The sequence below is a fragment of the Dermacentor albipictus genome, chromosome 10 (assembly GCF_038994185.2).
Source record: "Dermacentor albipictus isolate Rhodes 1998 colony chromosome 10, USDA_Dalb.pri_finalv2, whole genome shotgun sequence".
Lineage (NCBI taxonomy): Eukaryota > Metazoa > Arthropoda > Arachnida > Ixodida > Ixodidae > Dermacentor > Dermacentor albipictus.
In genome coordinates, this window is record NC_091830.1 from 87,163,865 (window position 1) to 87,187,647 (window position 23,783).

The following is a 23,783-nucleotide window of genomic DNA, read 5'->3' on the forward strand; positions in this document are numbered from 1 at the left end:
AATGCTGAAGCCACTGGGGAACACTAGGACATTCAAGAAAAGAAATGAAGCATATACGGTCAAGCAGCGCAAGTAATACGACTGGCAACACAGGACTTTGGAAAAAGACCCTATTCAACCACAGACTGCCGTCCATATCCTGTCCGGTGCTGCAACAGGGACAGTAGTTGGGCCAGCTCACACTTAACGTTCATATGCGGTGAGCACAGCTAGTGGTCTCACTCGATGCACAAGTAAGCATTTGCAGCCATTGCAACCTGGAGCATTCACAAGAAGTGGACGTAAGAGTTCGAAGAGCACGTGAGAAGTAAGAGCTCCAAGTCAGCTCAACTTATGACTGGGGCCACTCTAAAGCAAGGGAGATGTGTGCGCCACCGCAACAAGATGGCGCTACGTACACCATCATGTGAGATGTGGAACGATGCCTCTGGGAGAGCGGCCCAGACCATGCGAGCAAAGCCAGCATGTAGCCTTGCATGCGTTGCATATGTAACCTATTATACAGTTGTCACTTAAAAAAAGTGTTGTATGCTCGTCACTTGATCACGACACATAGCAGTGAAGATAGACAAATAGCGGAAGGTGCATTGTCCAAAATTTCTAGACATGCTTGTGCCACTTCATCCTTCAATACATATGAGAACAGAAATTTTTTAAAACAAAAATCGATGCAACATAAAATGAGCAAAAATCCGTATAAGCCAGTTTGTTGTGTAGAGAGTAGTGGATGTCAAATAAGGAAAAAAAAGGCAGGCTGTAAATGGAAGGGATTGACAAGGCGAGGTTTTGAGTTGTGGTAGAAGGGGAGAGGAAAGGGGCTACTCATGTTGGTTTCTTTCAGGAGTTGAGATAAAAACCAGAAACACAAAAGAATTTACATGCAGTGGTAGGCACTGCCAATCCAGTGTGCCATGTTTTCTAAGAAAGCAGGACCTATTCATATAATCTCTCTGGAAGTTCATAAAAGAGGGGGAGGGATGAAGGATTGCAAAGAAGGGAACAGGGTCAAACAAATTGAGGTGTAGCAACCTCTGTAAACCGAAAGCAAAAAAACATTCATACACATACTTGTGAGAAATAGAAAAAAAATAAGAAAATGAATAATTACACAGTCACTCCCACTCTTTGATATTAAGAGCTTATATCAGTTGTGCATTCGTGTTTCTACTGCCAAGAATATATTTCAAGTGAGGGATGACAAGTGCATGTGTTACAATGCTCACCTACATTGGTCTTCCTTTGTTTTTATATTCTGCAAATGTTCTCTTGCCCTTTCATCAGTGCAGCGTCCAGTTTTGCTTGTGTAGAGCTTACCAGAAGTAAGAGGTTATTTGGTAAACCATTCAAGTGGCACAATTCATGAACGGTGTTGCATGCCTTTTGTTAAAAACAGCTGTATTTTTACACTCAAGCATGGGAACAAAGCTTAGATGGCTTATTCAGAACCAGCAACACAAATGGGGCCCCATATTTGTCATCAAACTTCTTCAGTCAGTGCAACTGCTGTGCTCATGAGGCAGTGCCTCTGGCTGCTTCAAACTGCGCGCTTTTGTCTTTTGCTGCTTTCAACTCCTGAAGTTTTTGCAGTAGGGATTCTGAGATTCCGATAATGAGTGAGGGAGGCCAGCTGCTATGAACCTGCCAACCTGAGCACAAAAGCTATTGCGCATTGTGTGAATACACATTTTTAGAGCCTATTCAAGGCACATTGGGGCAATAGTTGGTTTAACATGGGTGTAGGCTGGTTCATACAGTAGCTAACCATTCTTTGCTCTTGGTTGGTAACTTCGGGAAACATGCTTTAGGGTGACCATCAGATGTTTATCTAAGATATGCAGTGCATTGTCAATGGTTTAATGAAGTTGAGTCTGACGAAGTCTTGTCCAGTTAGGAAGAGTTAAGGGAAAAAACAGAACTGACACTGACCAAGGTGAAAAATTATCTAAAGCACGTGGGAGCCTTGCTAACAATGCTTTCGCCATGCGTGTCTCATGTGTAAAGGTTAGTGCTTTTCCATGCCCGTTAAAAAGATTTCAAATGTAATCTACTGTATTCTCATGTGTCATGTTGGAGTTGGGTTGTAAAAGAATTAAGATATCGATGTATGTAAAAACGCTTAGAACCATGGCCTTGTCAAATATGTAGTGATGTAATGTCACAAAGCACATGAGCATTGTGATCATCACACCTCAATACCCCTACTGCAAAAGCTGAAATTCCAAATGCAAAGAAATTTCACTTTTGCTAAATTCGTAATAAATGAGTAGTAAATACTACTGTAGTGATCTTGGCAAAGCTGCGGGGCTGGTAACTGTCTAATTTTCTTTTTGGTATTCTTTTAATAGTGTATTAGCAGATGACGCATGAACCTGGTGGTTAGTGGCTATGACGAAAGTCCACATCGCCTCCAGGTTTCTTATCACACTGCAGGCAGCTGGGTCCCTTATCTCGTAGGCCGCACTAAGGAGCCCTGCAATCTGAGTCATGCTTCACTGCCAGTTACTGGTAATTGTGGCATTCATTTCAGTCTCGCTATCAAGAATGCTAGAAGGCTGTTTTGTATTTACACTGTTTGAATCATTTTTTACGCAGCCCTAACTTTTGTTGTAGTTGGGCTTTAAGGGCTTTAAAACAGCAAAAGCCAGCAGTGCACACACTTAAAAGCAGCTGAAGCAGCTGGAAGTACTGCCTCATGAGCACCAAGTGACGCACTCACTGCAGAAGGTTGCCTGCAAGCATGGGCTCTGAGTTGTGCTGTTTGATGTTGCGCTGCCAAGCCTGAGGGTGAATGATCAAATTGTAGGTGTGTCAGCTGCATTTTGATAGGTGTTAAATGCAAAAATGCATGTGTGCTGTGCATTCATTGTATGCACAGTAGAGTAACCAAGGGGGTCAAAATTAATCCAGTTTCCCTCGTACTTCATGCCTCATAATCATATTGTGGTTTTGGCACATAAAGCTACAGAATTTGGTTCAATTTATTAGTTGGTGCTCTTTGATTTTCCAGTTCTCTAATTTTCTTGCTTAGAAAAGCTCTGTTCTTGCTACAAATGATTAATTTATTATTATGAAAGGCTAACCTTCAATCTAACTTAACTCATTATTTTCCTTTAGTGTCCCTTTACCGTGCATTAAAAGCATGGAACACTAATACTTTTGCATTAATTTTTATTTGACTCGTGCTCAACAGCTAGATGGCATAGAAGCTGAACTACTACTGTGGGCTTCAAGTTGATAGGTTGCCATATAAAAGCTTGTCTTCTTTTAGAGATAAAAACACCTGAGCCTAGTTTTCTGTCTTTAGATAGACTACTGAGAAAGGCAAACATCGCTTGAATGATAGATAAGTGATTAGTTAATTGTGCTCAGTTTTTGCCCCCGCCCCAAAAAAGGAAAGTGAACATAATTGTATATTTTAGTTGCAGAACTTGAAACTAGGAAGCGAAATGCACTTAACCATTTCCCTACTGAGTATGAGCAAGGCTTGTCATTTAAATTTGTGCCTTACAACTAAGGCTGCGCTGGGTCTATCAGAAGTAAAACCATAAAGTTCTGCTTTGCCGTTCATAGGGTTGGCTCCACTACGCACTTCTTTTTAATGCATGATGATACCACAGGGCAGTATGTTTCTATACTGGCAGCCAACTTTTCAAAATGATGTCATCATCTTGTAGAAGCTCTGATTGAGAACTCCCGGAGTCAACTTCACAAAACAAAAAATGCAAATCCCTAGCTACTCACGTCATGGCTTAGAAATAAAAATTAAATTCAAGGGTTTTGTATCCCATAACTACAATTTGATCTTAAGACATGCTGTAGTGTGGGACTTCAGATTAATTTTGACCATCTGGGGTTCCTTAACATGTACCCAATGCACGGTACACAGGTATTTTTGCACTTCGCCCCCATTAAAATGTGGCGGCGCTGTGGCTGGGATTCAAGCCCTTGGGCTTAGTAGCGCCGCACCATAGCCACTATGCCCCCACAGCGGGTATGTTATGGCTGGTCACTTGCCAGTTCTCTATGTGCATTCTGCTAACTGCTAAAAGTCAAAAGCCAACAAGGAGACACTTTGTGTGCTAAAAACATCCCTCAGGTGATCGGAAGAGATGCTCTTGAAGGGAAATCAAGACATGGTGTAAATACTTCTGCATGGCACTGTGCAATATTCATTGCTTTGGTCTTCAGAACAGTCAAAGCCAAGTTACACGGGCATTCATCAGTTATAGTATTGCTGTTTTGGAGCAAAGAACACATCTTTTCAGCTAAACTATTTCCTTCGCTTCTAGTAACCCACCTGAACCAGCAGAAGTGTGCTATATGCGACAAAGATAAAATATATAAAAGATACAAAGAACTTTTATGTCCCTGTTATATAGCTCACATTGTATTACCAGCATCGTTTGGGCTAATAACATTACAGTGGACAACATATATTATGGCAGAGCTTCTGCTTAAGCTACTAAGTCAGACATACTAGTAGACATATAGCGCGCAGAAATGGGCACAAAGAAACACATTGAAAGTGCTCGCACCAAGTACCACCCGATTTTATTCTTGGAGGGAGTGCAATTATAGCCACATTCACTCTTTTTGGGATAGTGATGAGTCTGACTGGTCCAGTGATTTCATTTTACCTACTCAGTGCCATGTACAAGCGGCAATGTTTTCATCAGCTTGGTGTGAGTGATGCCAATTTCTGAACAAAATGATATCTGAGGGTGCAGTGAGCAGAAATTGGGCAGAAGTTGGTTTCCATGGGTTTTAAAAATGACCGTGCAAAGTGAGGTGGCTGCAGTGACAAAGGTTGCCTGTCCAGTGCAAGAATCCCATATCATATCAAAATGTCATGTATTTGTTCATCTGAAGTAAAGAATAGAAGCTGGAAAGCTAAAAACTCATGTTTGAAGCTTCAACTTAATACTAATGATTGGGAGCAATATTTGGGCCCCTAGCGACCTGTTTAGAAAAAAACACTTTTTTTGCTTACTACTCTGCAGTTTACTTATCGTGCCGCACCTGCAATAACATATAAGAAGCCAACAAACACTTGCACCAAGAACAACATAGGGGAGCTTACTTCAGGTTAAATGAAATAACGAAACAATAAATTAATAGAAATGAAAGTGGATGAAAAGACAACTTGCCGCAGGTGAGGAACGATTCCACAACCTTCGCATGTCGCGTGCGATTCTCTACCAATAGAGCTACCGTGGCGCCGTTTCCCGTCCACTTTCTTGGGTATTTACGTTTCCTTGTAGAACCCTGCGAGTGTTATCCAGCGCCACGACTCGCAGACCATGGCGGTGGACGTGAAACACACTTTCTGCCGCAGGCGTCACGAGAACGTGATCTTTTTTGGGTGAAGGCAACCGGTCAAGATACCCACACATACTACTTGATGGCATCAATGTTGCCGGATTTGAGACTCTCGTTATGTAATAAATGAGGAGAAAGGGGGTTAACTGGGGGCCCAATCTTTATTAGTCATATCATAAGAAGCCAACAAACACTGACACCAAGGACAACATATGAGGAATTACTTGAGCTTAATAAATGAAATAACGAAAGGCTAAATTAATGGAAATGAAAGTGGATGAAAAATCAACTTGCCGCAACTTATGGGATCGTTCCCTACCTGCGGCAAGTTGTTTTTTCATCCACTTTCATTTTGATTGATTTATCGTATCGTTATTTCATTTATTAAGCTCAAGTAATTTCCCCTATGTTGTCCTTGGTGTCAGTGTTTGTTGGCTTATGATATGACTAAACAAAATTGGGCCCCGCAATTAACCCCCTTTCTTCTCATTTATTTCTTCTCTATTGGTAGAGAATCGCACGCGAAATGCAAAGGTTGTGGGATCGTTCCCCACGTTCGGCAAGTTGTTTTTTTATCCACTTTCATTTCCATTAATTAATCATTTTGTTATTTCATTTATTAAGCTCAAGTAATTTCTCCTATGTTGTCCTTGGTGTTAGTGCTTGTTGCCTTTTTATGATATGACTAATAAAAATCGGGGCCCTCGGTTAACCCCCTATCTTCCTGGAAGAACATGTTTCATGGAGGATAAAAAAAAGTACGCTTGACTTTCTTCCAAAATATGTGCTTCATGTAGACTGTTTCTGTATCCTTGTCTGTTTGCAACCTAGAAACATGAAAGTCAGCTAATAAAAGACAGCAGAAAGTTGTAAACAAACTGCGAATATTGCAGTAAGGAAACTTCACAAAGAATAGTTCATAAAAATAGTTTGGAAATTTCGCTGGTTTTCTGAAAATAAAATTGGCATGGAAAAGGTTAATCTTGTATGGGGCACTAAGAAAAGTAGCAAAACAAATTACTGTATTTATTCGAATCTAGGCCGATAGTTATTTTTTTTCAAATAATCATATTCCTAACTCTAGGGTCGGGTTAGATTCAAGGATTTAAAGAGAAAAAAAACACTTCAGTTTTTCATTGAAGCTGCTAAATATGGTACACAGCTAGCGCCATCTAGAAAAGTCAGCATCGCAGCCGCTACTAGCCATGCCAGTAGCCAGCCGTACACAAGCGAGGTTGCCATTTTGACCTGTGTTGTGTCGGCCGTATCAGTGTGCGGCATGGTGTTATTGCTATGGCACCAAGCAGGTGACACTACAGTGCCGCTTTCAAGCGAAAAGTTGTGATAGCTGCAGAGGCATCGTCAAACCTTCAAGCCGAGCGGGACTTCGGCGTCGACGAGAAAAACGTCCGTCATTGGAGGGGACGACAGCAGCTCTTTGTGTGCGCCGGTACGAGGATGGCTTTTAGCGGACCAAAGAAAGGCCATTACCACGAAGTGGAGACAGTTTTGGCCAACTTTGTCTGGACGCAGAGGCAGCTGCCCTTCCAGTGACAACAGAAGTGCTCCATGCGAAAGCTAGGGAGCTTTCGAGGGAGCGAGGCCTAATGCCAAAGGATTTCAAAGCTAGCTTCAGAAATTCATGAAGCGCTTTGGCTTCAGCCTCCGACGTCGCACTTCAATCACCCAGAAGCTGCCAAGCGATTTCGAAGAAAAGCTGATAGCTTTCCAGTGCTACGTGCTGCGAAAGAGAGAAGTGGCAGGCCACAACCTTCGGCAAATCGGCAACGCCCACCAGGCGGCTGTGTATTTTGATATGCCAGTGGCATACACAGTGAATGAAAAGGGTGCCAAGGAGGTGAAGGTGTGCTCAGCGGGCTACGTCAAGCAGTGCGCAACTGTGATGCTGTGCTGCACAGCTGATGGACATAAACTCCCTCCTTATATGATATTTAAAAGGAAGACCATGCCTGCTCAAGAAACTTTCCCAAGAAATGTCATTGTGCAGGTAAATAAGAATGGATGACGGGTTCGATTGTGGAAGAGTGGGTTAAGATTGTGTGGCGATGGCGTCCAGGAGCCCTTTTGACAAAGAACTTGCTCCTTGTTGTCGACTCCTACCGTGGGCACTTGACCGACAATGTGAAGGCTGCACTCGCACAAGCGAACACGGACCTCGCTGTCATACGGGGCAGCATGATGGGCCAGTTGCAGCCACTTGATGTCTGCATCAACAAACGTTTCAAGGATCGTCTGCTGAAATATTACACGGACTGGTGGACTGACGAAGACCACATGCTAATGGAAACGGCCGCATCAAACGTGCATCGCTATCGCAGCTGGTGGGCTGGGTAGCTCAGCCTGGAACGACATCCCAGGCACATTGATCGTGCACGCCTTTAAATAGTGCAGCATATCTAATGCACTGACGGTACTGAAGATAGTGCACTGTTTGAAGGTGACAGGGACAAGGGACACAGCGAAAAGTCTAGCAGTGACGACAACGTTCAATGAGCTCTGCACGTTCAGATTCAATAAATGCTGTTTGCATTTTGTGAATGCTGTCCTCGCTTTTTTTGTTCAGCCTACATTCGAGGTAGTATATTTTTTTGTTGGCTTCGAACTTTAGGGGGTCGGCTAGAATTGGGGTCGGCCTAGATTCGAGTAAATATGGTAGTCACCTAACGCAATGTGTGTAATGAATCTAGGGTAAATGCTCTACAAAAAATTACATGTTTTTGATGAGAGAGAGAGAGAGTAACACATCTTTATTAATAATATTTGAATGGCGAGAGCAGTGTGGGAGGACTGCTCTCGCCATTCAAATATTATTAATAAAGATGTTTTACTCTCTCTCTCTCTCGTCAAAAACATGTAATTTTTTATAAAGCATTTACCCTCGATTCATTACACATTGCGTTAGGTGACTACCGTATTTACTCGAATCTGACAAGAGATGGTGATTATTTTTTTACACATGTCGATCTTTGTTTGCTAATGTGGAAAACCTCAATCACGTCCTTCTCAGCTCTGTCAGGGCTCTTTGCAACTAACCTTATGTGCTGGCTGGAAGATAGGGAAACACCCATGGCTCATATGTGCAGCCAGATGGCTACTGTAGTTATTCTTCATGCAAGTTCTGGGTTCACCAACTCCCTCATTGAAACACTGATAATGGTTATGGTTAGTAATACTCGTTTCCATCCAAGAGCAAAATCAGCTTGTAGTTGGTGCTGGTCCGGTTGATAGGTCTTTCTCCTTGTTTTTTCATGCTATCATACTTCTAAGAATAAATAATCTTGCATACTATTGCTGAAAGCTGGGAGAGTTGGTTATTGGCATTAGGAAACAGTTACTTGACTATAAGATGAAGCACGTGAAATGCACAAGATTAGCATTGCACATGAACTTGTTTTAGTATATGAGTGCGATTATATGCATGCATGAAAGGCTCACATTTGCAGCAAGAGTTGACTATACGCGACATATAAGATACATCACTCATTCTATTTTGCGTGTACCATACATCTTTTTCAAGTAATCAATTTTTCTATTCGAGATTTCAATAGAAGGTGTGCTGTTGCATTTATCGGTTTGTCTGGAAAGGCCCTTATATATCAGTGTACACTTTTAGCCTTATATCTTCTGAGTATTTTGTGCTGTTGTATTTTGCCATGTATTGACATCTTTTACAATGTCCTGCAAGTTTTTCAGACCTTGCTAACCTGCGCAGAATGCTCAACCTGTCTTTGGGGCACCTTTGAGTGCATTTAATGCCTTCAGCGGAAAGTGTTACGTAGGATAAACCAGTATTTGTGTTAATGGCAGGCTGCAGGAGCATCGTGCACAGATGTAGATGGTAACAGTATGTGGATATCTCGCAAAACATTGCAAAAGATGCCAAACTGTGCCAAAATTTGACTGTACACATGCACTTTGCAAATATAAGGCAGGGAAGTGCAGATTTGCATACTAGGCCTTTTCCATCCAAGAAACCAATAACTGCATTAACAAACCTTCTACAGGGGTCTTGAATAAAGAAGTTGGTTACTTGAACAATATGATGTATGACATGGGTGCATCATGAATCACAGTTTATATGTCGTGTATTGTGAAATTTCCTGCAAATGTGTCGTTTTTATTTATGTAGTCATTGTTTAGTGAGGTCATTTCATTTCCCGCACCCATTCTCTGCACATCATGTTGGTATTTTGTTTTGTCTTAGAACTGTAATTATGTTTCATAAAACCTTATATTGCTAAAATTTGACTTTGGGGCAGTTTGGTCTTTTCATCCACGTTCTTGTTTTTGTCATTTCCCTTACCATGTAAGCATTTTTCTGGAACACTTGCAGTATTTCGTCATGCTCCTGCGTTTAGAAGCCAGATGTCTGTCTCTGAGTAGCCCAAACCACTTGAAGCATGCAAATCTGATGCATCCTCAGTGGAACTCCATAGTGAACGTATTGCTAAAATGTTTTTCAGGGGATGAAGCACTTCTGTAACTGCCGAGTTTTGCAGCAATAAAGAAGCAGAATGCTTGCATCTGTGTAATCTGTATTTAACTTTCTTTGTATCATCTTTTATCTGACTGTCTGTCAGCATGGTAACATTGCATATTGTCTTCTTTCTTAGCATTCATAGGTTCCAAATTGCTCCTATGTTTTTGTCCTCACATTTTCTGCAATATCCTTCACCAGAAGGACAACTACCAGTTCACCTAATTTACCACTTTTACAGGCAACCAATTACCCATAATAGTAGTGTAATGCCCATTGCTTAAAAGCTCCTAAACAATTTTGCACATCTGAAAGTTTCTTGAATTCATGCACGCAGGTGCTGTTTGTAATATGGCTGAATGCTCAAGTGATTGGTTTTTCAGGCCAATGTGAAAGAAAAACCCCAGTACCTGTGTCGCTTTATGATGTTGACCTGTATTTATTACGTTGGTAAACTGTGTGCACTCTGAAGATATGCGCATTACTGCTGGTGTTTTGTATAATCTGTGTATAATAAGACAACACATTGTATTATCAAGAACACATTCATTTTATTAGTTTTTTAATGTGTTGTCATTTACTTTCATTAGTACTGCTAGGCATCCTAATACCTAATTAAAGAGCTTCTGCAGATATAGAGTTGATTCAAAATTTCAGAAACTTTTAATCATGCAGCTATAGGTTCTTTTAATGATAAGCTCTTTCTTCAATACAAAATAGTGGTTCCTAAATTGGTTATTCGTACCTACAAACCACCCTAGCTGGATGAAAATACTTTTCAGAAACTGCTTGAAGGTCTATTATATTTAATCAAGTCAGATAAGAAGATACTCTTTGCAGATACATAACATTAATGGTCAATCTCAATTAATGAAACATTCTGGAAAGCCTTGTGGTCATTCATAGAAACACTTGTTTGTAGCTTTGTCAGTGCCGTAATGTTTCAGCCTTAGTCTACAAGATAACGATGCTCACACGATGTGAAATTTTCATAAAGTATTCTGTGTGTGCGTTCTGCAACATAAAAGGAAGAGGTCTGAACACTGGCCAAAATAGTTTAAAATAGTTATTTGCATTTTGGCTCCCCCTGGGAGTCTTGTTCACAAGGCTCCCGTGATGGAGCCAAAACGTAAATAACTATTTTAAGCCATATTGGTCGGTGTCTGGACCTCTTCCTTTTAGTATGCATCATCCCGACCAGACGGGCTTTTGTCATACTCTCGACTTCATCCAGTCTGCAACTGTACAATGCGTTCGTGTTATCCACTTCTCTGCTCTAGTGTCTGCACACCTCACCTTTTTTTTTGCATAATGAATCCTTAGCAACTAGATCAGCTTTCTGTCCTAAGGTACAATGGGCTGTAATTTTTCCTAAAATCTGAGGTGGCCAAGATACACTTGGCGTGATAGCATTGAATGGCCCAGCACTGTTGAATAATTCGTGATGCTGTGTTTAAATATTCATGTGGTGTCAGTTTGCAATACAATAGTACATAATCTATTTACGTTTGGTTTTTCAGGATGCTCCCTATCATGCACTGCCATCTCAACAGTACCATGGCTTTTTGTGTGGATTCCTTCCGTTTTGAATGCCACCACTGCTTGCACAGCATCACAGCCTGCCTGTCTTGATCTTGCGGAAGAAGAAAATACAAAATGCCTATTTTTTTAAATGCGTGCATGGCTCCACGCAAGACACCACCTGGCGTCGGGGTGTTAGGGCTTTTTGCAGAGAAAATGTTTGTAATAATGCCTTGTGTGTGCCCTAGTGGGTAAATGTTGGCCTCTTTGCCTGTGTAAAAATTTCACACTTATGGATACTGTTAAGGGTTCCTGTATTATTGTTATTACTTAGTTTCCTGTTCACGATTCCTGTATTGGAAATTTTTGTTTCATTATAAAACTAAAAATTATAGTTGAATTGCTGCTTTGTGCGATATGCAATATTCAGCCGAAGGTGGTCAGCAGAGGTCGAACAAGCGTTATATCAGGTGGAGAAATTTTTTTGAGCAGGGGACTTCTTCGTTAGGGTAACAACTGTTTTCCTTGGCATTATTTATATAGTTCACTTTTCTCCACTTCATGGATATCCATCAAAATGACTGAGTGCATAGGGAGGGTGAGGCAAGTTTAAATGCTCAACATGGGGATTTAGTTAGGATAGCAAGGTGTGTAGAAGTAGGGGAGTTTGGGAGGTTGCTGACACCAATTTCTATGAGTGATCTTGTTGTTTGTGTCAATGTCGGTTATATAATGCGAGGCGTCTTCTGAGGCAAGAAACTTTGAAAAAGCTCCTTATAGCTGTGGAAATTCAGTACGTGCCCCCTGGGGCTACCATGGGTGTGTCACTGTGGCCATTGGTTATCACTTGGGGCCACTGGGTAGATGCAGCTCTTCACCGAACTTTTTTGACACAAACTTGTGTATGTACACTGGGTGTGTGCCACTGCATGTGTGCCACTCTTTAATGGACCTCTTTGATGCTGACTTTGGTCATGGGGCATCACAACAAGAACCTACGTAGTGGCATCTGTGTATGCATGTAAGTGAGCTGAAATTGTTTGCTTGGATTTCCTTTCCCTGACGACTAGTCCCCTTGTTGAATTTACTTCAGCCTGAGATATCACCTGTTTGACTACTGTTATCACATTATGCCCCATTTTACTGTGAACTTGTCATGTTCTCTAGCTGGCAAGCTTGAATTTCAGGTACTGCACAGTGCTAAGGAAATTGATTCAGAGTGGGTGGTACTACCTCGGGTTTTCTTTGCAGCTGCGTGTTACATGAGAGAATAAGTTGTATGTAGATGTCTATTAGAAATAGCATAGGCATTCAAAAGTACTTTCATTATGTTCTAGGTCATTGGTGCTGTCTGGCCTCCTTTGCATCATTTTTTGTAGCATGCTTGTTTACGTGCAAAAACAAATGTGGCCTGTTCTAATGCCTGCAAGGACTGCCCAATAGCTCATGATGTTTTGAGCCACTCAATTTCAGTCTTGGCTTCACTTGTGGATTTTCAACATCACTGAAGCTTGCAATATGCTTGAATTTCCTGCCAAACTGGTTTGCTTGTTTGTATCCAATTTATTGAATTATTTCACTTTCATTATGCTAATAGTCATTGATTGTAATATGCTGGCACATTTGATTCTGGAACTGTAATAAATTTCCAGACATTTTATTGCTTTGTCATAATTTTTGCACCTCGTTAGACACAATCTACTAAACACACAAAAAACTCCCTTCAACCTCGTAAAATTCCCAAAAAGTGCATAATAAACTCCCGACCTACCTGTAAAAGCTCTAATAAAAAGCTAAAATGCACTCCCAAAACATCTGTTTAAAACTCCCTTAATAAAACAGCTCCCTAAAGCTGTAAAAATTAACTCCCAAACATTCTCTTATATATTCCCATAAAAAGCAAAAATTCAACTCTCAAAATTAACCATAATTGCTCCCTTCAGCAAAGCTCCCAAAATATGGGAACAGTTGCTCCCATGTTTACACCTAAGCACTCCTAGAAGGAGGCAAAATAATTTCCCAAAGGTCTCCTTCAACACTCCCTTAAGAAGCCAAACGTTTCCGAAAATGTACGTAAGGACTCCCATCGTTTCTCCTATAAATTCCCATAAGCAGCAAAATAAAATACCCATGTCAACTTGTAAAAGCTCCCAAAGCTCCTCATAAAAAGTTCCATAGTGCTGGTGTCCAAAAGAGGAACGAAAAACTCCCAACGTTCCCCATAAAGACTCCTGCAACCGCTCAGGGGTTGGTGTTTAAAGGAGAATTCAAAAACTCCCATAATTCCCCATAAAACCACCAAACACGAGGAGGTGAAAAAAAACTCCGTTCGAAGGGAGGATCTTGTCCTCCCTTAAGGGCTTGAGTTATGCAACGAGGCCAAAACTCCCTAAAAGGGTCAAACCTGTTTACAGTGTAGAAACTTTAAATGAACATTACTTTGAAGACTTTATTTGCCAGAAGACGACTAGTGCCAGTCCAAACTTCCACGTTATGGCATCGGTGCATCAGGTAAGGAAATGTTCCAGATATGCTATTCTTTCTCCTTTTATCCAATTGGACAGACATAAACCCACGAGAACAAAATACTACAATAAATATTTACGAATTTATGTGGGTCTGTAGAGTCTACATTTGTATTGCCCTGTGTAGGTGATCACTGTCCAATGTGCTGCGAAATGAACAGTATGCAATAGTTGCCTGCAGTGCTAACAGTACTGCACCACTATAAGAAAGCACATATACTGCAGAATAAGGGCGTAGCCAGCGGAGGGGGGGGGGGGGAGGGTATGAGGCTTTAGCCCCCCCTCCCGAAATTTTTCGTGCTGTTCATGCGCCGCCGGCCAAAACAATCCTCCGCGCCGCAAATCATGCTCGATTTTGTCTGGAATGTCCGTTTCACGCTCGAAAAAACATTTTAGCGCGAACATTGCGAAATCAGGCTGGATTTCGCGGCAAAGCCCATGCACCGGGAGTCACATATCGTAACGCAAGGAGCTCCACCTGAGCACAAAGTTCCAAAGGCGGGTGGGCGGGCTCATCGCAGCATCTCGCTGAGGCCGCGGAATCGGGAGCGCTTGGATTTTAATTCTGACACTTTATGGGTATAAAGTTCTAAAAACTTTTGATGCGAAAGGTGCATTAATATTTCCAAAGTCGTGCTTTAGATTTTCAATTCCGGAACTTTGTGGGCTTAATGTAGGGATAAATATTTGGCGCCAAAGGTGCATCTACTTTTCTAAAGTCTTAGATCGGAACATACAACGAGACAAGCCAAATCAACACACTATCAGACAAGTTGACAAAACACGCAGCGAGATACGATACGACAAAGCGTTGTGGTGGTTCATTTGTGCCGTCATGTCGCATAAAAAATATCAAATTTTTTTTTTCACCTATGCCAAAGCATCTATGTCAAGACACTAAACCCAGCCAGGGTAACTACGTTATTTATTTTTTTTACTTTAACTTTTATTCGTGAAGACACATTGAGCCTCTTAATTTTGTTTTTAGTCTCGCTATACCCTACCCGCGGGCTGCCAGAGCCAGACAGAGCGCATGTTTTTCTTGTGTTGCCCCGAAACCACCGCGCGGCGTACTTCGGTGCACGTGTGGTTTTCTCTGCCCGAGTGAATTTTCGCCAGGCAGAGTTTTGGACGCCTTCTGGCTAGCAGACTAGAAAACGAAACAATGGTCACTCACCGCCATCACTGTGAGGACTTGACGGATTACACCGTGTTCGTTTGAGTGTAACCTCTCCGGAAAGTCTTGTCTCGCCGGTGTAAAATACCGAACACTATGCGTATGGTTCACGGTGGACCAAGCGTCTCACGTTTTCTTCGATATTCATGCGCTAGCCACATTAGGTGCCCAAAGTAGGCATTGGATTGGGGCTAACATACTCTCGTTTGCGTTTGCTTTTTTCATTTCAGTGCTCCGCCCCACAAAAGGAAAAAAAAAAAGATACGTTGTTGCGGCGCAGCGAACTGTCGCATGGTGACAGTTTGTTACTTCTTTTGCGGAAAGTAATGGGCCGCGGCACGCTTTGGTTGCCGGATGCTATTATTATATTATTGCGATAGCAATTATATGAAGACTCAAGGCGCCCTCCTGCTGTCGCCGTCGCCCTCATATTTCGTATGAAGTCTCAGGGCAATAACGTCATCACCACGCGCCGCATGCTGTATGTGCGAGTGAAAGAGTAGGAGGGGGGTTCAAATGGGTGGGCCGACGATGCTGGCTCAGTCTTGCGTGCGCAAAGGAGAAAAGCGGGGAGCAAGCACGCCGCCTTCCGTCGCACGCGATACATCGGATGGAGTGGATGGAATGGGCCGGGATCCTAGATTCTGTGAATCTGTGATTGCGCTACATGTTTATTTGCCTTGTTTGATACATTATATACAGCGACTTTATCTTAAATACGTAGATTTATTGGGGACTTATACGTATATATAAATATCTTGTTGCGAGGTTTTGTGCATACGTGCAGTGAACTCTTTCCAGCGACACTTTTTTGCCCTTTACCAAGCTTTTGTACATTCCATTGTATCTTCGCATTTCTAATGAACGAGGGCGAGTTAAATGAAAGTGAGCCTACCCACCCCACGCAATAATGGTCCGGTTCATTATCTGCGAGGCATGCGCGTTGCACACAGGCACCTTTCATTTACAAAAGTGACACGCATATGTCACGGTAAATGTTCTTTAATGCTCTCATACACTGGATTGAACATGGTTGCGTGACGTAATGGACAATTCAGAAGTTTAGCAGCGAGGTGGCGTGAATTTTTTGACAGCTGAAGGTGTTTCCCAAAGGGAAATTATTCGCCGTATGGCTGCCATGTACCTTGAACATTGCATTTCATTGGCCAATGTGAAGCATTGGAGCAAACGGTTGAAAAAGGACGTGAAAGTTGCAAAGACGATCCAAGACCGGGCCAAAGCCGTCGTGCAATCACCCCCAACACAAGAGCAAAAGTTGATGAGCTGATGAGACAAGCACGGAGGATAAAGATCGATGAACTGGCACAGCGTGTGAACATCAGTCGCGGTTCGGTTCACGCCATAATTCATGAACATCTCGGTCATCGGCTTTTGTGTGCGCAATGGATGCCCAAGATTTAGAACGACTGCCAGAAGAAGGTTCTGCGCTGCCTTGACTCATCTGATCCGGTATCACAATGAGGGTGACTTCTTGCCTGCAATTGTGATCGGGGACGAACCATGGTGTCACTACTGCGAGCCTGAAACACGACGGCAAAGCTTAGAGTGGAAACATTTGAATTCACCGTCCCCAAAGAAAGCAAAGGCCATCATTTCCACTGGGAAGGTGTTTTTTACTATTTCTTTTTCGATCGTCAGGGGCCATTACTGATAGAATTTTCTAAATTCGGAGAGACCATCAATTGTTTCCGATATTGTGAAACGCGGGATCGGCTGCGTGTCGCAATCAAGAACAAACGACGTGGAAAATTGACGAATGGGGTCATCTTGTTCCACGACCTGGCTATGGTGTTTGGCTGCTGAGCACGATGTCGCGGAATCGAAACCCGGCCACGGCGGCCGCATTTCGATGGGGGCGAAATGCGAAAACGCCCGTGTACTTAGATTTACATGCACGTGAAAGAACCTCAGGTGGTCGAAATTTCCGGAGTCCTCCTCTACGGCGTGCCTCATAATCAGAAAGTGGTTTTGGCACGTAAAACCCCATAATCTAATTTTTTTTTTACTTTCATTTGACTCGCCCTCGTATATCTTGCAGACCGGCTTCATATAGGTGCTCTCTGTTGGGACAATTATTTCCGTGCAATTACGATACACGACCGGTGACAGCTGCTCCTGCGTAATACATTGGAATAAATGACAGCGTCATTGAGATTTTTCATTGGCCGTTGCATATCTACAAAAATGTAAAGAAGGGTTGTTGAATTACAAAGTTTCTATAACATATTTGTCCTCAACTTGTTCATTTCTTGGCATTTACATTTTTCATATCAGTGGAATGCACTGCTCTGCTGGTTTCGACTTGATATAGCTCTAAGGGTTGTGTGATATTTTCTTTACTTTTTAAATAGACAAAAACATGGAATCATTGATATCAGTTATTTTGAGCACAATTTCCGGCACATACGAGTACATTTTTTTTATTCAATAATACATATATTACTTGTTTTGACAGTGCGTAGCGTTCAAGAATTCGTTGGCAGCATCTTTGACAATGGCAATGCAGTTATTATTCATGTATTTGATCTCTCGACAAATTGTTTAAGAGGAAGCTTTAGCTCAGGCCCAACTCCAACGCGGCCTATTCAAATAAATGTAAAACGCAGAACGCTTTTCTGAGATAACCCCTGGATCACTTTTAATGGAATTAGTTGAATTTGAGAAAGTTCAACTTCTAGTATATTTTGGAAGCGGAAGTTCGATATAGGGCCTGAATTTTGTTTCAATTATTTTGAAAAATTTGAAAGTGCGAAAAAAATAGAAGCACGACGTTTACAAACTAAAAGCTCTTCATCAAAAACAGATATCCCGGTTCTTCAAACGGCATTTATTAAAAGAGTCATAGCGGACAAATTCCGTATGACAGTTTGTATCTTACGTGAATTAGTTACGTGGTGCACAAGGGTTTTGCAAAAGCCGTATTTCGATAATGCTAAATTGTTTGAGATTCATCTGTGAGATATCAATTTTGTCCGCTGTAGATGTACCATTTGATGCGATTCACAGAATTGTTACATTATTTTTCATTTTTGACTTAGAGTTTTAAACGTGATAGTTTCGTTTCCTGAAAATTTGAGATTTGGGCCAGTGTTTAATAAAAATTGACAACCTAAATGAAAAATTCGACACCAGAAGATAGTAAAATTTAAGTTTTCTTTTCAATGCATAAGCCTCATCAATTTTGTGCAGTGGTTGCCGAGGAAAACTAATTCACCTTCTACGTGTATTTAGATAGGAGCATCCGAGATAAAGCTTCCTTTTAAGGAGGAGGCCCAGCTGCGACGTGAGCCCCCCCTCGAACGAAATTTCTAGCTACGCCACTGCTGCAGAAGTAGTGCTTGTGTGCTCAGTAGGTACTACAATATTTTCAAAACTTTATTCGAAGTGCCTAGTATGAAAATCATGGAATACATTTATGCACAGAAGTGTTTAGTTGCATCATGTGTATGTGCATTCATGGATAATGAAATCACAGTGAAGTGAAAGCAAGCCATGGTTCATGCAAGATATGTGCAAAATGGTTCAACATAGACAATGAGCTTATGCAGGTTTTAAATAATCCCAAGAAAGAAAACAGGTTACCAAGGAAATGCAGGACGCAATAACAAAAAGAAAGGACACATTCTTGGAGGCATTCCACCAGCACATAACATATAATCCAAATGCTTTATGGACGTACCTGAAAGGCGATAATTGAGAGCATGTCATTGATTACACCCCTTGATCATGAAGATCAATAGACAACAATTTTCTGAAAGCCACTAGCTTCAATTCTTGTTTCACCTTGGTGCTCAATGCCCGCACAAAAGAATAATTAGACCGCAGAGGGCCGTTATCCACACCGTCCATTCTAAATAGGTCGAAGTGACTTTGGGTGTACGGCAAGCTTGAGTGTTTATACCACTGCAATTATTAATTTACATGAGACATATTTAGAAATCTCACATCATATATGCCACTATTTACCGACAATGGTGTGCCATAGAAGATATATACAAACATCTATATTACTCTTTTGTAGAATGGCATAAAGATTTACAGGTGGTGAGATCGCTCGCACATGCAGGTTACATACAGAAAATAGTTCATAAAAGCTTAACAAGAAAGAAAAGGGCTGGCAACCCTATTTAATGAGTTAACAAGTACAAATACCTTGGCATTATTTTCTTACCTGAATTCCTTTGGCATCGTCATATCGATCATGTCCTTGGGAAAGTGTGTACTGTTAGGGATATCTCAGGCAGAAGTGCTGAACACAAGAAACACAACTTTTGTATAAGGTTGAGGGGTTCCCAATATTTGAGTATGTGTGTACGGAGTGAGATAAGTGGACTAAGCTTGACACAGACAATATACAAAAAAGTTTGGCAATCCTGTTTGATTTCAACAAATACACTCATGAATGCAGCTCATCAAAAGCTAAAACTTCCAAGTGCAAAGCCTTACAACATGGAAAAATACATACTAAAATTTTTTCACATTTTTTTCTGAAATGTGCCTCAACAGTGACGAACATTTATTACAAAGAGTGACCCTCATTACAGATATTAAAAAGAGAAGTTATATGTAGAGCAAAGTTGTTTCAATGTCTTTCTTCCCACAAACACAGAGTGGAACAAACTGCCCAGTTGATTGATGAAATTTTGGTTACACCGCGTTTAGTTGTATTTTCGATGTTTACGTTATATAATTTTATGGCTAGTTTTCCTCTACGTGCACTGCATTGATAAACTTGTACAGTTATTGTGTTAACAATCCTGGGGTACTTCACAGACTTCCATGCGTATATGTGTACACAACGGTTTTCCACATACCTGGGTCATAGACTTGTCAGTAGCCTAATGTGTAGTGCATCAAGCTGCTGCACTAAAGTGACAGAGTTTCAAACCAACCCTTGTACCAACTTGGTTACTCCGAGTATGTGGAAATGTGTACTGTACGAGCCAGGGAGCGTAGCCTCGGTGTCATCTCATAACGGGTAGCTGGCCTATGCTACTGGAGCGTCACACGGAGGCTAAGCTGGCCCATGCCGTCGTCCGAGTTTTCTTAATGAGGATACCTTTCTTAGTGAAGAGTACAAGGTCGATAGGGTGATGAATGGAACAGGGAGTTTATTTACATTGGAAAGGCAATCTTATTTACATAGAACAAAGCACACTCATACTGGCTGGATCACGGAGTGCAGTACATCGTTCTAGTAGAATGAAATACAAGTCAGAAGGCTACATCTTTTCGGCAAGCACATATCAGAGCATAATAGAATAGCACAGGTGTCCACATTTAGCCGCTCTGTCCTCCCTAGATCCCTAGGCCAGAGAAATCCCCGGTCACATCATCGTCCAATCGGAGCACTCGCAATTGCCTCGAAGGCCAGTACGCACCATCACTCCAGAAAATTTGTTCTCTGAACGCCATCGGATAAATACCCCCGGGCACACATGGCTTGCTCTCCCAGAGAAAGAAAGGGACGCTCATAGAAAGAGCACTGCAATGGAGCAAGACTCCATTTGCATCATGGCTCCTGGTGGCGACAGCAACGAAGCGGCGCATAACGCACTTTCCCAGGAGTTCCTTGGTCTCAGCCTCGTGGTCAGCTGTCAAACATGCCTCGCCCTGGTGTCGCCGCTCGTCTGTCCAAGGCAACTGTGAGCCTCAAGAAGCGATTCGTCGCAGTAGGGCAGGAGAGGCTGGCTGGTCGCTTCCCCCTCTGGCCGATCGTAACAGTACATACGTGCTGCTATTCAATGAACCTTTCACGCCGACATGGGACACTGTAGGTCCACGACTGGGTAAGTACTGCTGTTTGAAGAAATTCCTTGATGCAAACTTGGAGCACTGGGTATGTACCACTAGCTCGGTAATGGCCTTGAATGAATCTCTTTGATGCCAACTAGGTTCACTAGGTATATGCCAACAGGCAAGTGCCACTATACAACGACGAATTGAATCCACGTCACATGGCATCACAAGAACGACAAGGAATGTATGACCGAGTCGACAAAAAGACGTGCGTTTGAGGACTACTTGATTGAAGTCGGGCTCTAAAGTTGCAAATAAATGTAGCGTGAAGATGCGCCACATAGGAGTGAAAAAAACAAAACTAACGAAGCAACATATACAACAAGTGTATGAGATTAGCGATGAGCGAAGAATTTCTCGCTTACCTCACAATCTCGGCTGATTCTTTGAAGCCAGACGTTCCTCCATGCCGAAACTCGCTTGGCCGATGCAATACAAAATAGTCGCTTGCGGTCCCTTTCCCTTGTGCAGCACCCAAAGGCACAGCAATGTGGCATCGTGAACACAGAACTATGCTACAAAAGCACAAACGAGGCACAAAATGTGCCGCCTGCTTACGCCGCTCACTATGTTTGGCACCGCAATGGCGGCACAAGCAAAAAACAAGCAAGAAAAAAGCACGAGTGAGCCCGTGACGTTGTTCGGCCAATGGGAGGGCCGAGCGTCGAGGGAAAGCGCAGCAGGCAGGACGGCAGACATCTTCAAAGCATGGAGCTACTTTTCATTTTTCTTTAGGGGCTTCACACGATGGGGCACTGCTCCTATATATGTGGAAATGTGTCGCACTCCAGGGTCAGTGACTTGGTTGGATCGAAATGCGTGAGCATTCTGACATTTTGAAGGGCTTCCTTAGATGGTTCCAAGGATTCTTGCTGCTTTGATGAGCATTTCCAATGGTGATCCTTCTTCAGAAGGTTCCACAACGAAGCAAGCATCATTGGCATGCACGGCAAGAAATTGCTCTAAGTGAGCAGATCAATGTATGAGTGCAGCTTGCTCATATTCTTCTGACTTGCTGCTTTCATCACAGCTCCCAATGGATGAAGTCATTCGCTGGTGATCTTGTGTCCCAGAGAGGATACTTTCGACTTCATGAAGGTACACTTATCCTTCCACATTTTGATGCCACATTCACAGAAATGCTGGAGCACTGCCTTGAGATTCATCCCATGTTGCATTTCTCTTCCACCACCAGGAAGTCATCCATATATGCTTGTACGCCTGTTGGTATGCTAAGCATATTCTCCCTGGTATGCTGAAAGATAGCTGGTGCGTATGACACTCCAGATGTTAGGTGGTTGAAGGAAAGCAACCCTTTGTGGCTTTTGATGGTTGTCAACTTCTTTCACTTTTCATCCAATGGAACATGGTCATAGGCATCATGCAAATCTAAGGTGCTGTAGACGTCTCCCTTGCGCACTGCAGCAAAAATATAATCGATGACTGGAAGCAGATTCTGTTCAGCGACGCATGCTGCATTCAGAGTTAGTTTGCAGTTGCCACAGATCCATCTCTCTTGAGCACTGGCACAATCGGGGTAGCCCATTCTCATTGAGCGACAGGAGAAAGCACACCTGATTTCACCAGCCTTTCAAGCTTTTCAGTCACCTTGTCCCACATTGCATACAACAGTGGCCTCACTTTGACAAAGTTCAAAACGGCTCCTCCTTTGACATTGAAGAGAACGAGCGGAGCACTGAACAGGCCTTGTTCTGGCTGGAAGACATTTCTATACATTTCTTCGAGGTCCTTGTCATCTTGTCTGCTGGTACTGCTCAGGATCACGACTGTAGCCCTGGGTTGTTATGACTCGAATGAGGTTGCGACCACATAAACATGGCCCTGAATGATAAATTATGGTCATAGAGGCAGCATCTTGCAATCGCAGGAAACTGCAAGCATAACCTTGCCAGCGATAGTCAAAGTCCTAGGAAGCAGGACAACCTCAAGTCTGTCTTCTGGGTTCGAGGCAACATTGCGCAGTATGTATTGGGACGTCACAGGGAATGACACATTGGTGCACCAAAGTCTATTTTCATTCATTCCTCCACAGAAGAACATGCGCCACACGGGACGTATGAATTCGTTATTCAGCACCAATGCTTGGCTTTCGGTGATAGTGAACAGTTGAGGAGAACACGCCTCAAATATGTCGAGGCTTCCCATTAAAGCAAAGGTGTTCCGATTCTAGCCGCTTAGCCTACACAGATAGTCTCCTTTCTGTCACACTCGAAGCGCTTTGCATTCTTGAACTTGCAGGCTTGTTCCGAGTCTGTTTTGTTTCAGTATCTTCTCCACTCTTTACTTTCTTGCCTATGTGTGCTTTGTGCTGGTTGCCTGTCTATCAGCTTATGCAGTTTGGCTCAGTCTTGACGTCAACAGTCTTCACAAGCATGATGGCTTTGCCCACAGCTCCTACTGCCTGTACCATTCTCTCAGCTTCCTTCAACGTCAAACTCCCATGAGAAACCATTGCTTTCTGTAACATATTGTTACATGTAGCTGGAGCCCAATACTATATACAATTTATTTACAGGGAAGTAACGGAAGGCCAAAATGGCGACGCTATATCAAGCGGGCCCACGTCGTCTTCTTTCTCCTCAGTGCAGCCTCACTGTGGCGGCAGTTCCGTAGCATCACCCCCGGCGGTAGAAACACTGTCCCGGTGCTTAATCTACACATCCGCGGTGAAAGGTGTCTGGTATCGCTTTAGTCTCGCCACGTGAACGATGTCACTTGCAGCCGACGATGACGCTGCCAGGTCGGCGGGGATGGCTTCATACGTGACATCGGTCACTTGTCGCACAACACGGTTGGGCCAGTGTAGCGCGACAGCAGCTTTTCTGAAAGGCCCACACATCGAATGGGTGACCAGAGAAGCACCAGAGATAATAATAATAATATTTGGGGTTTTACGTGCCAA

The 23,783-nt window shown here is 42.6% G+C and overlaps 1 protein-coding gene across 1 annotated transcript in view; it reads right to left on the bottom strand.

Moving 5' to 3' along the window:
• Positions 1 to 15,077, bottom strand: part of LOC139051031 (synaptotagmin-5-like) — a 98,412-nt gene extending 83,335 nt beyond the window's left edge. Inside the window, exon 1 of the mRNA XM_070528048.1 lies at positions 15,041 to 15,077. Coding sequence (XP_070384149.1) covers positions 15,041 to 15,046 — 6 coding nt within the window. The 5' untranslated portion in view covers positions 15,047 to 15,077. The remainder of the gene's footprint in view (positions 1 to 15,040) is intronic.
• Positions 15,078 to 23,783: the final 8,706 nt, after the last annotated feature.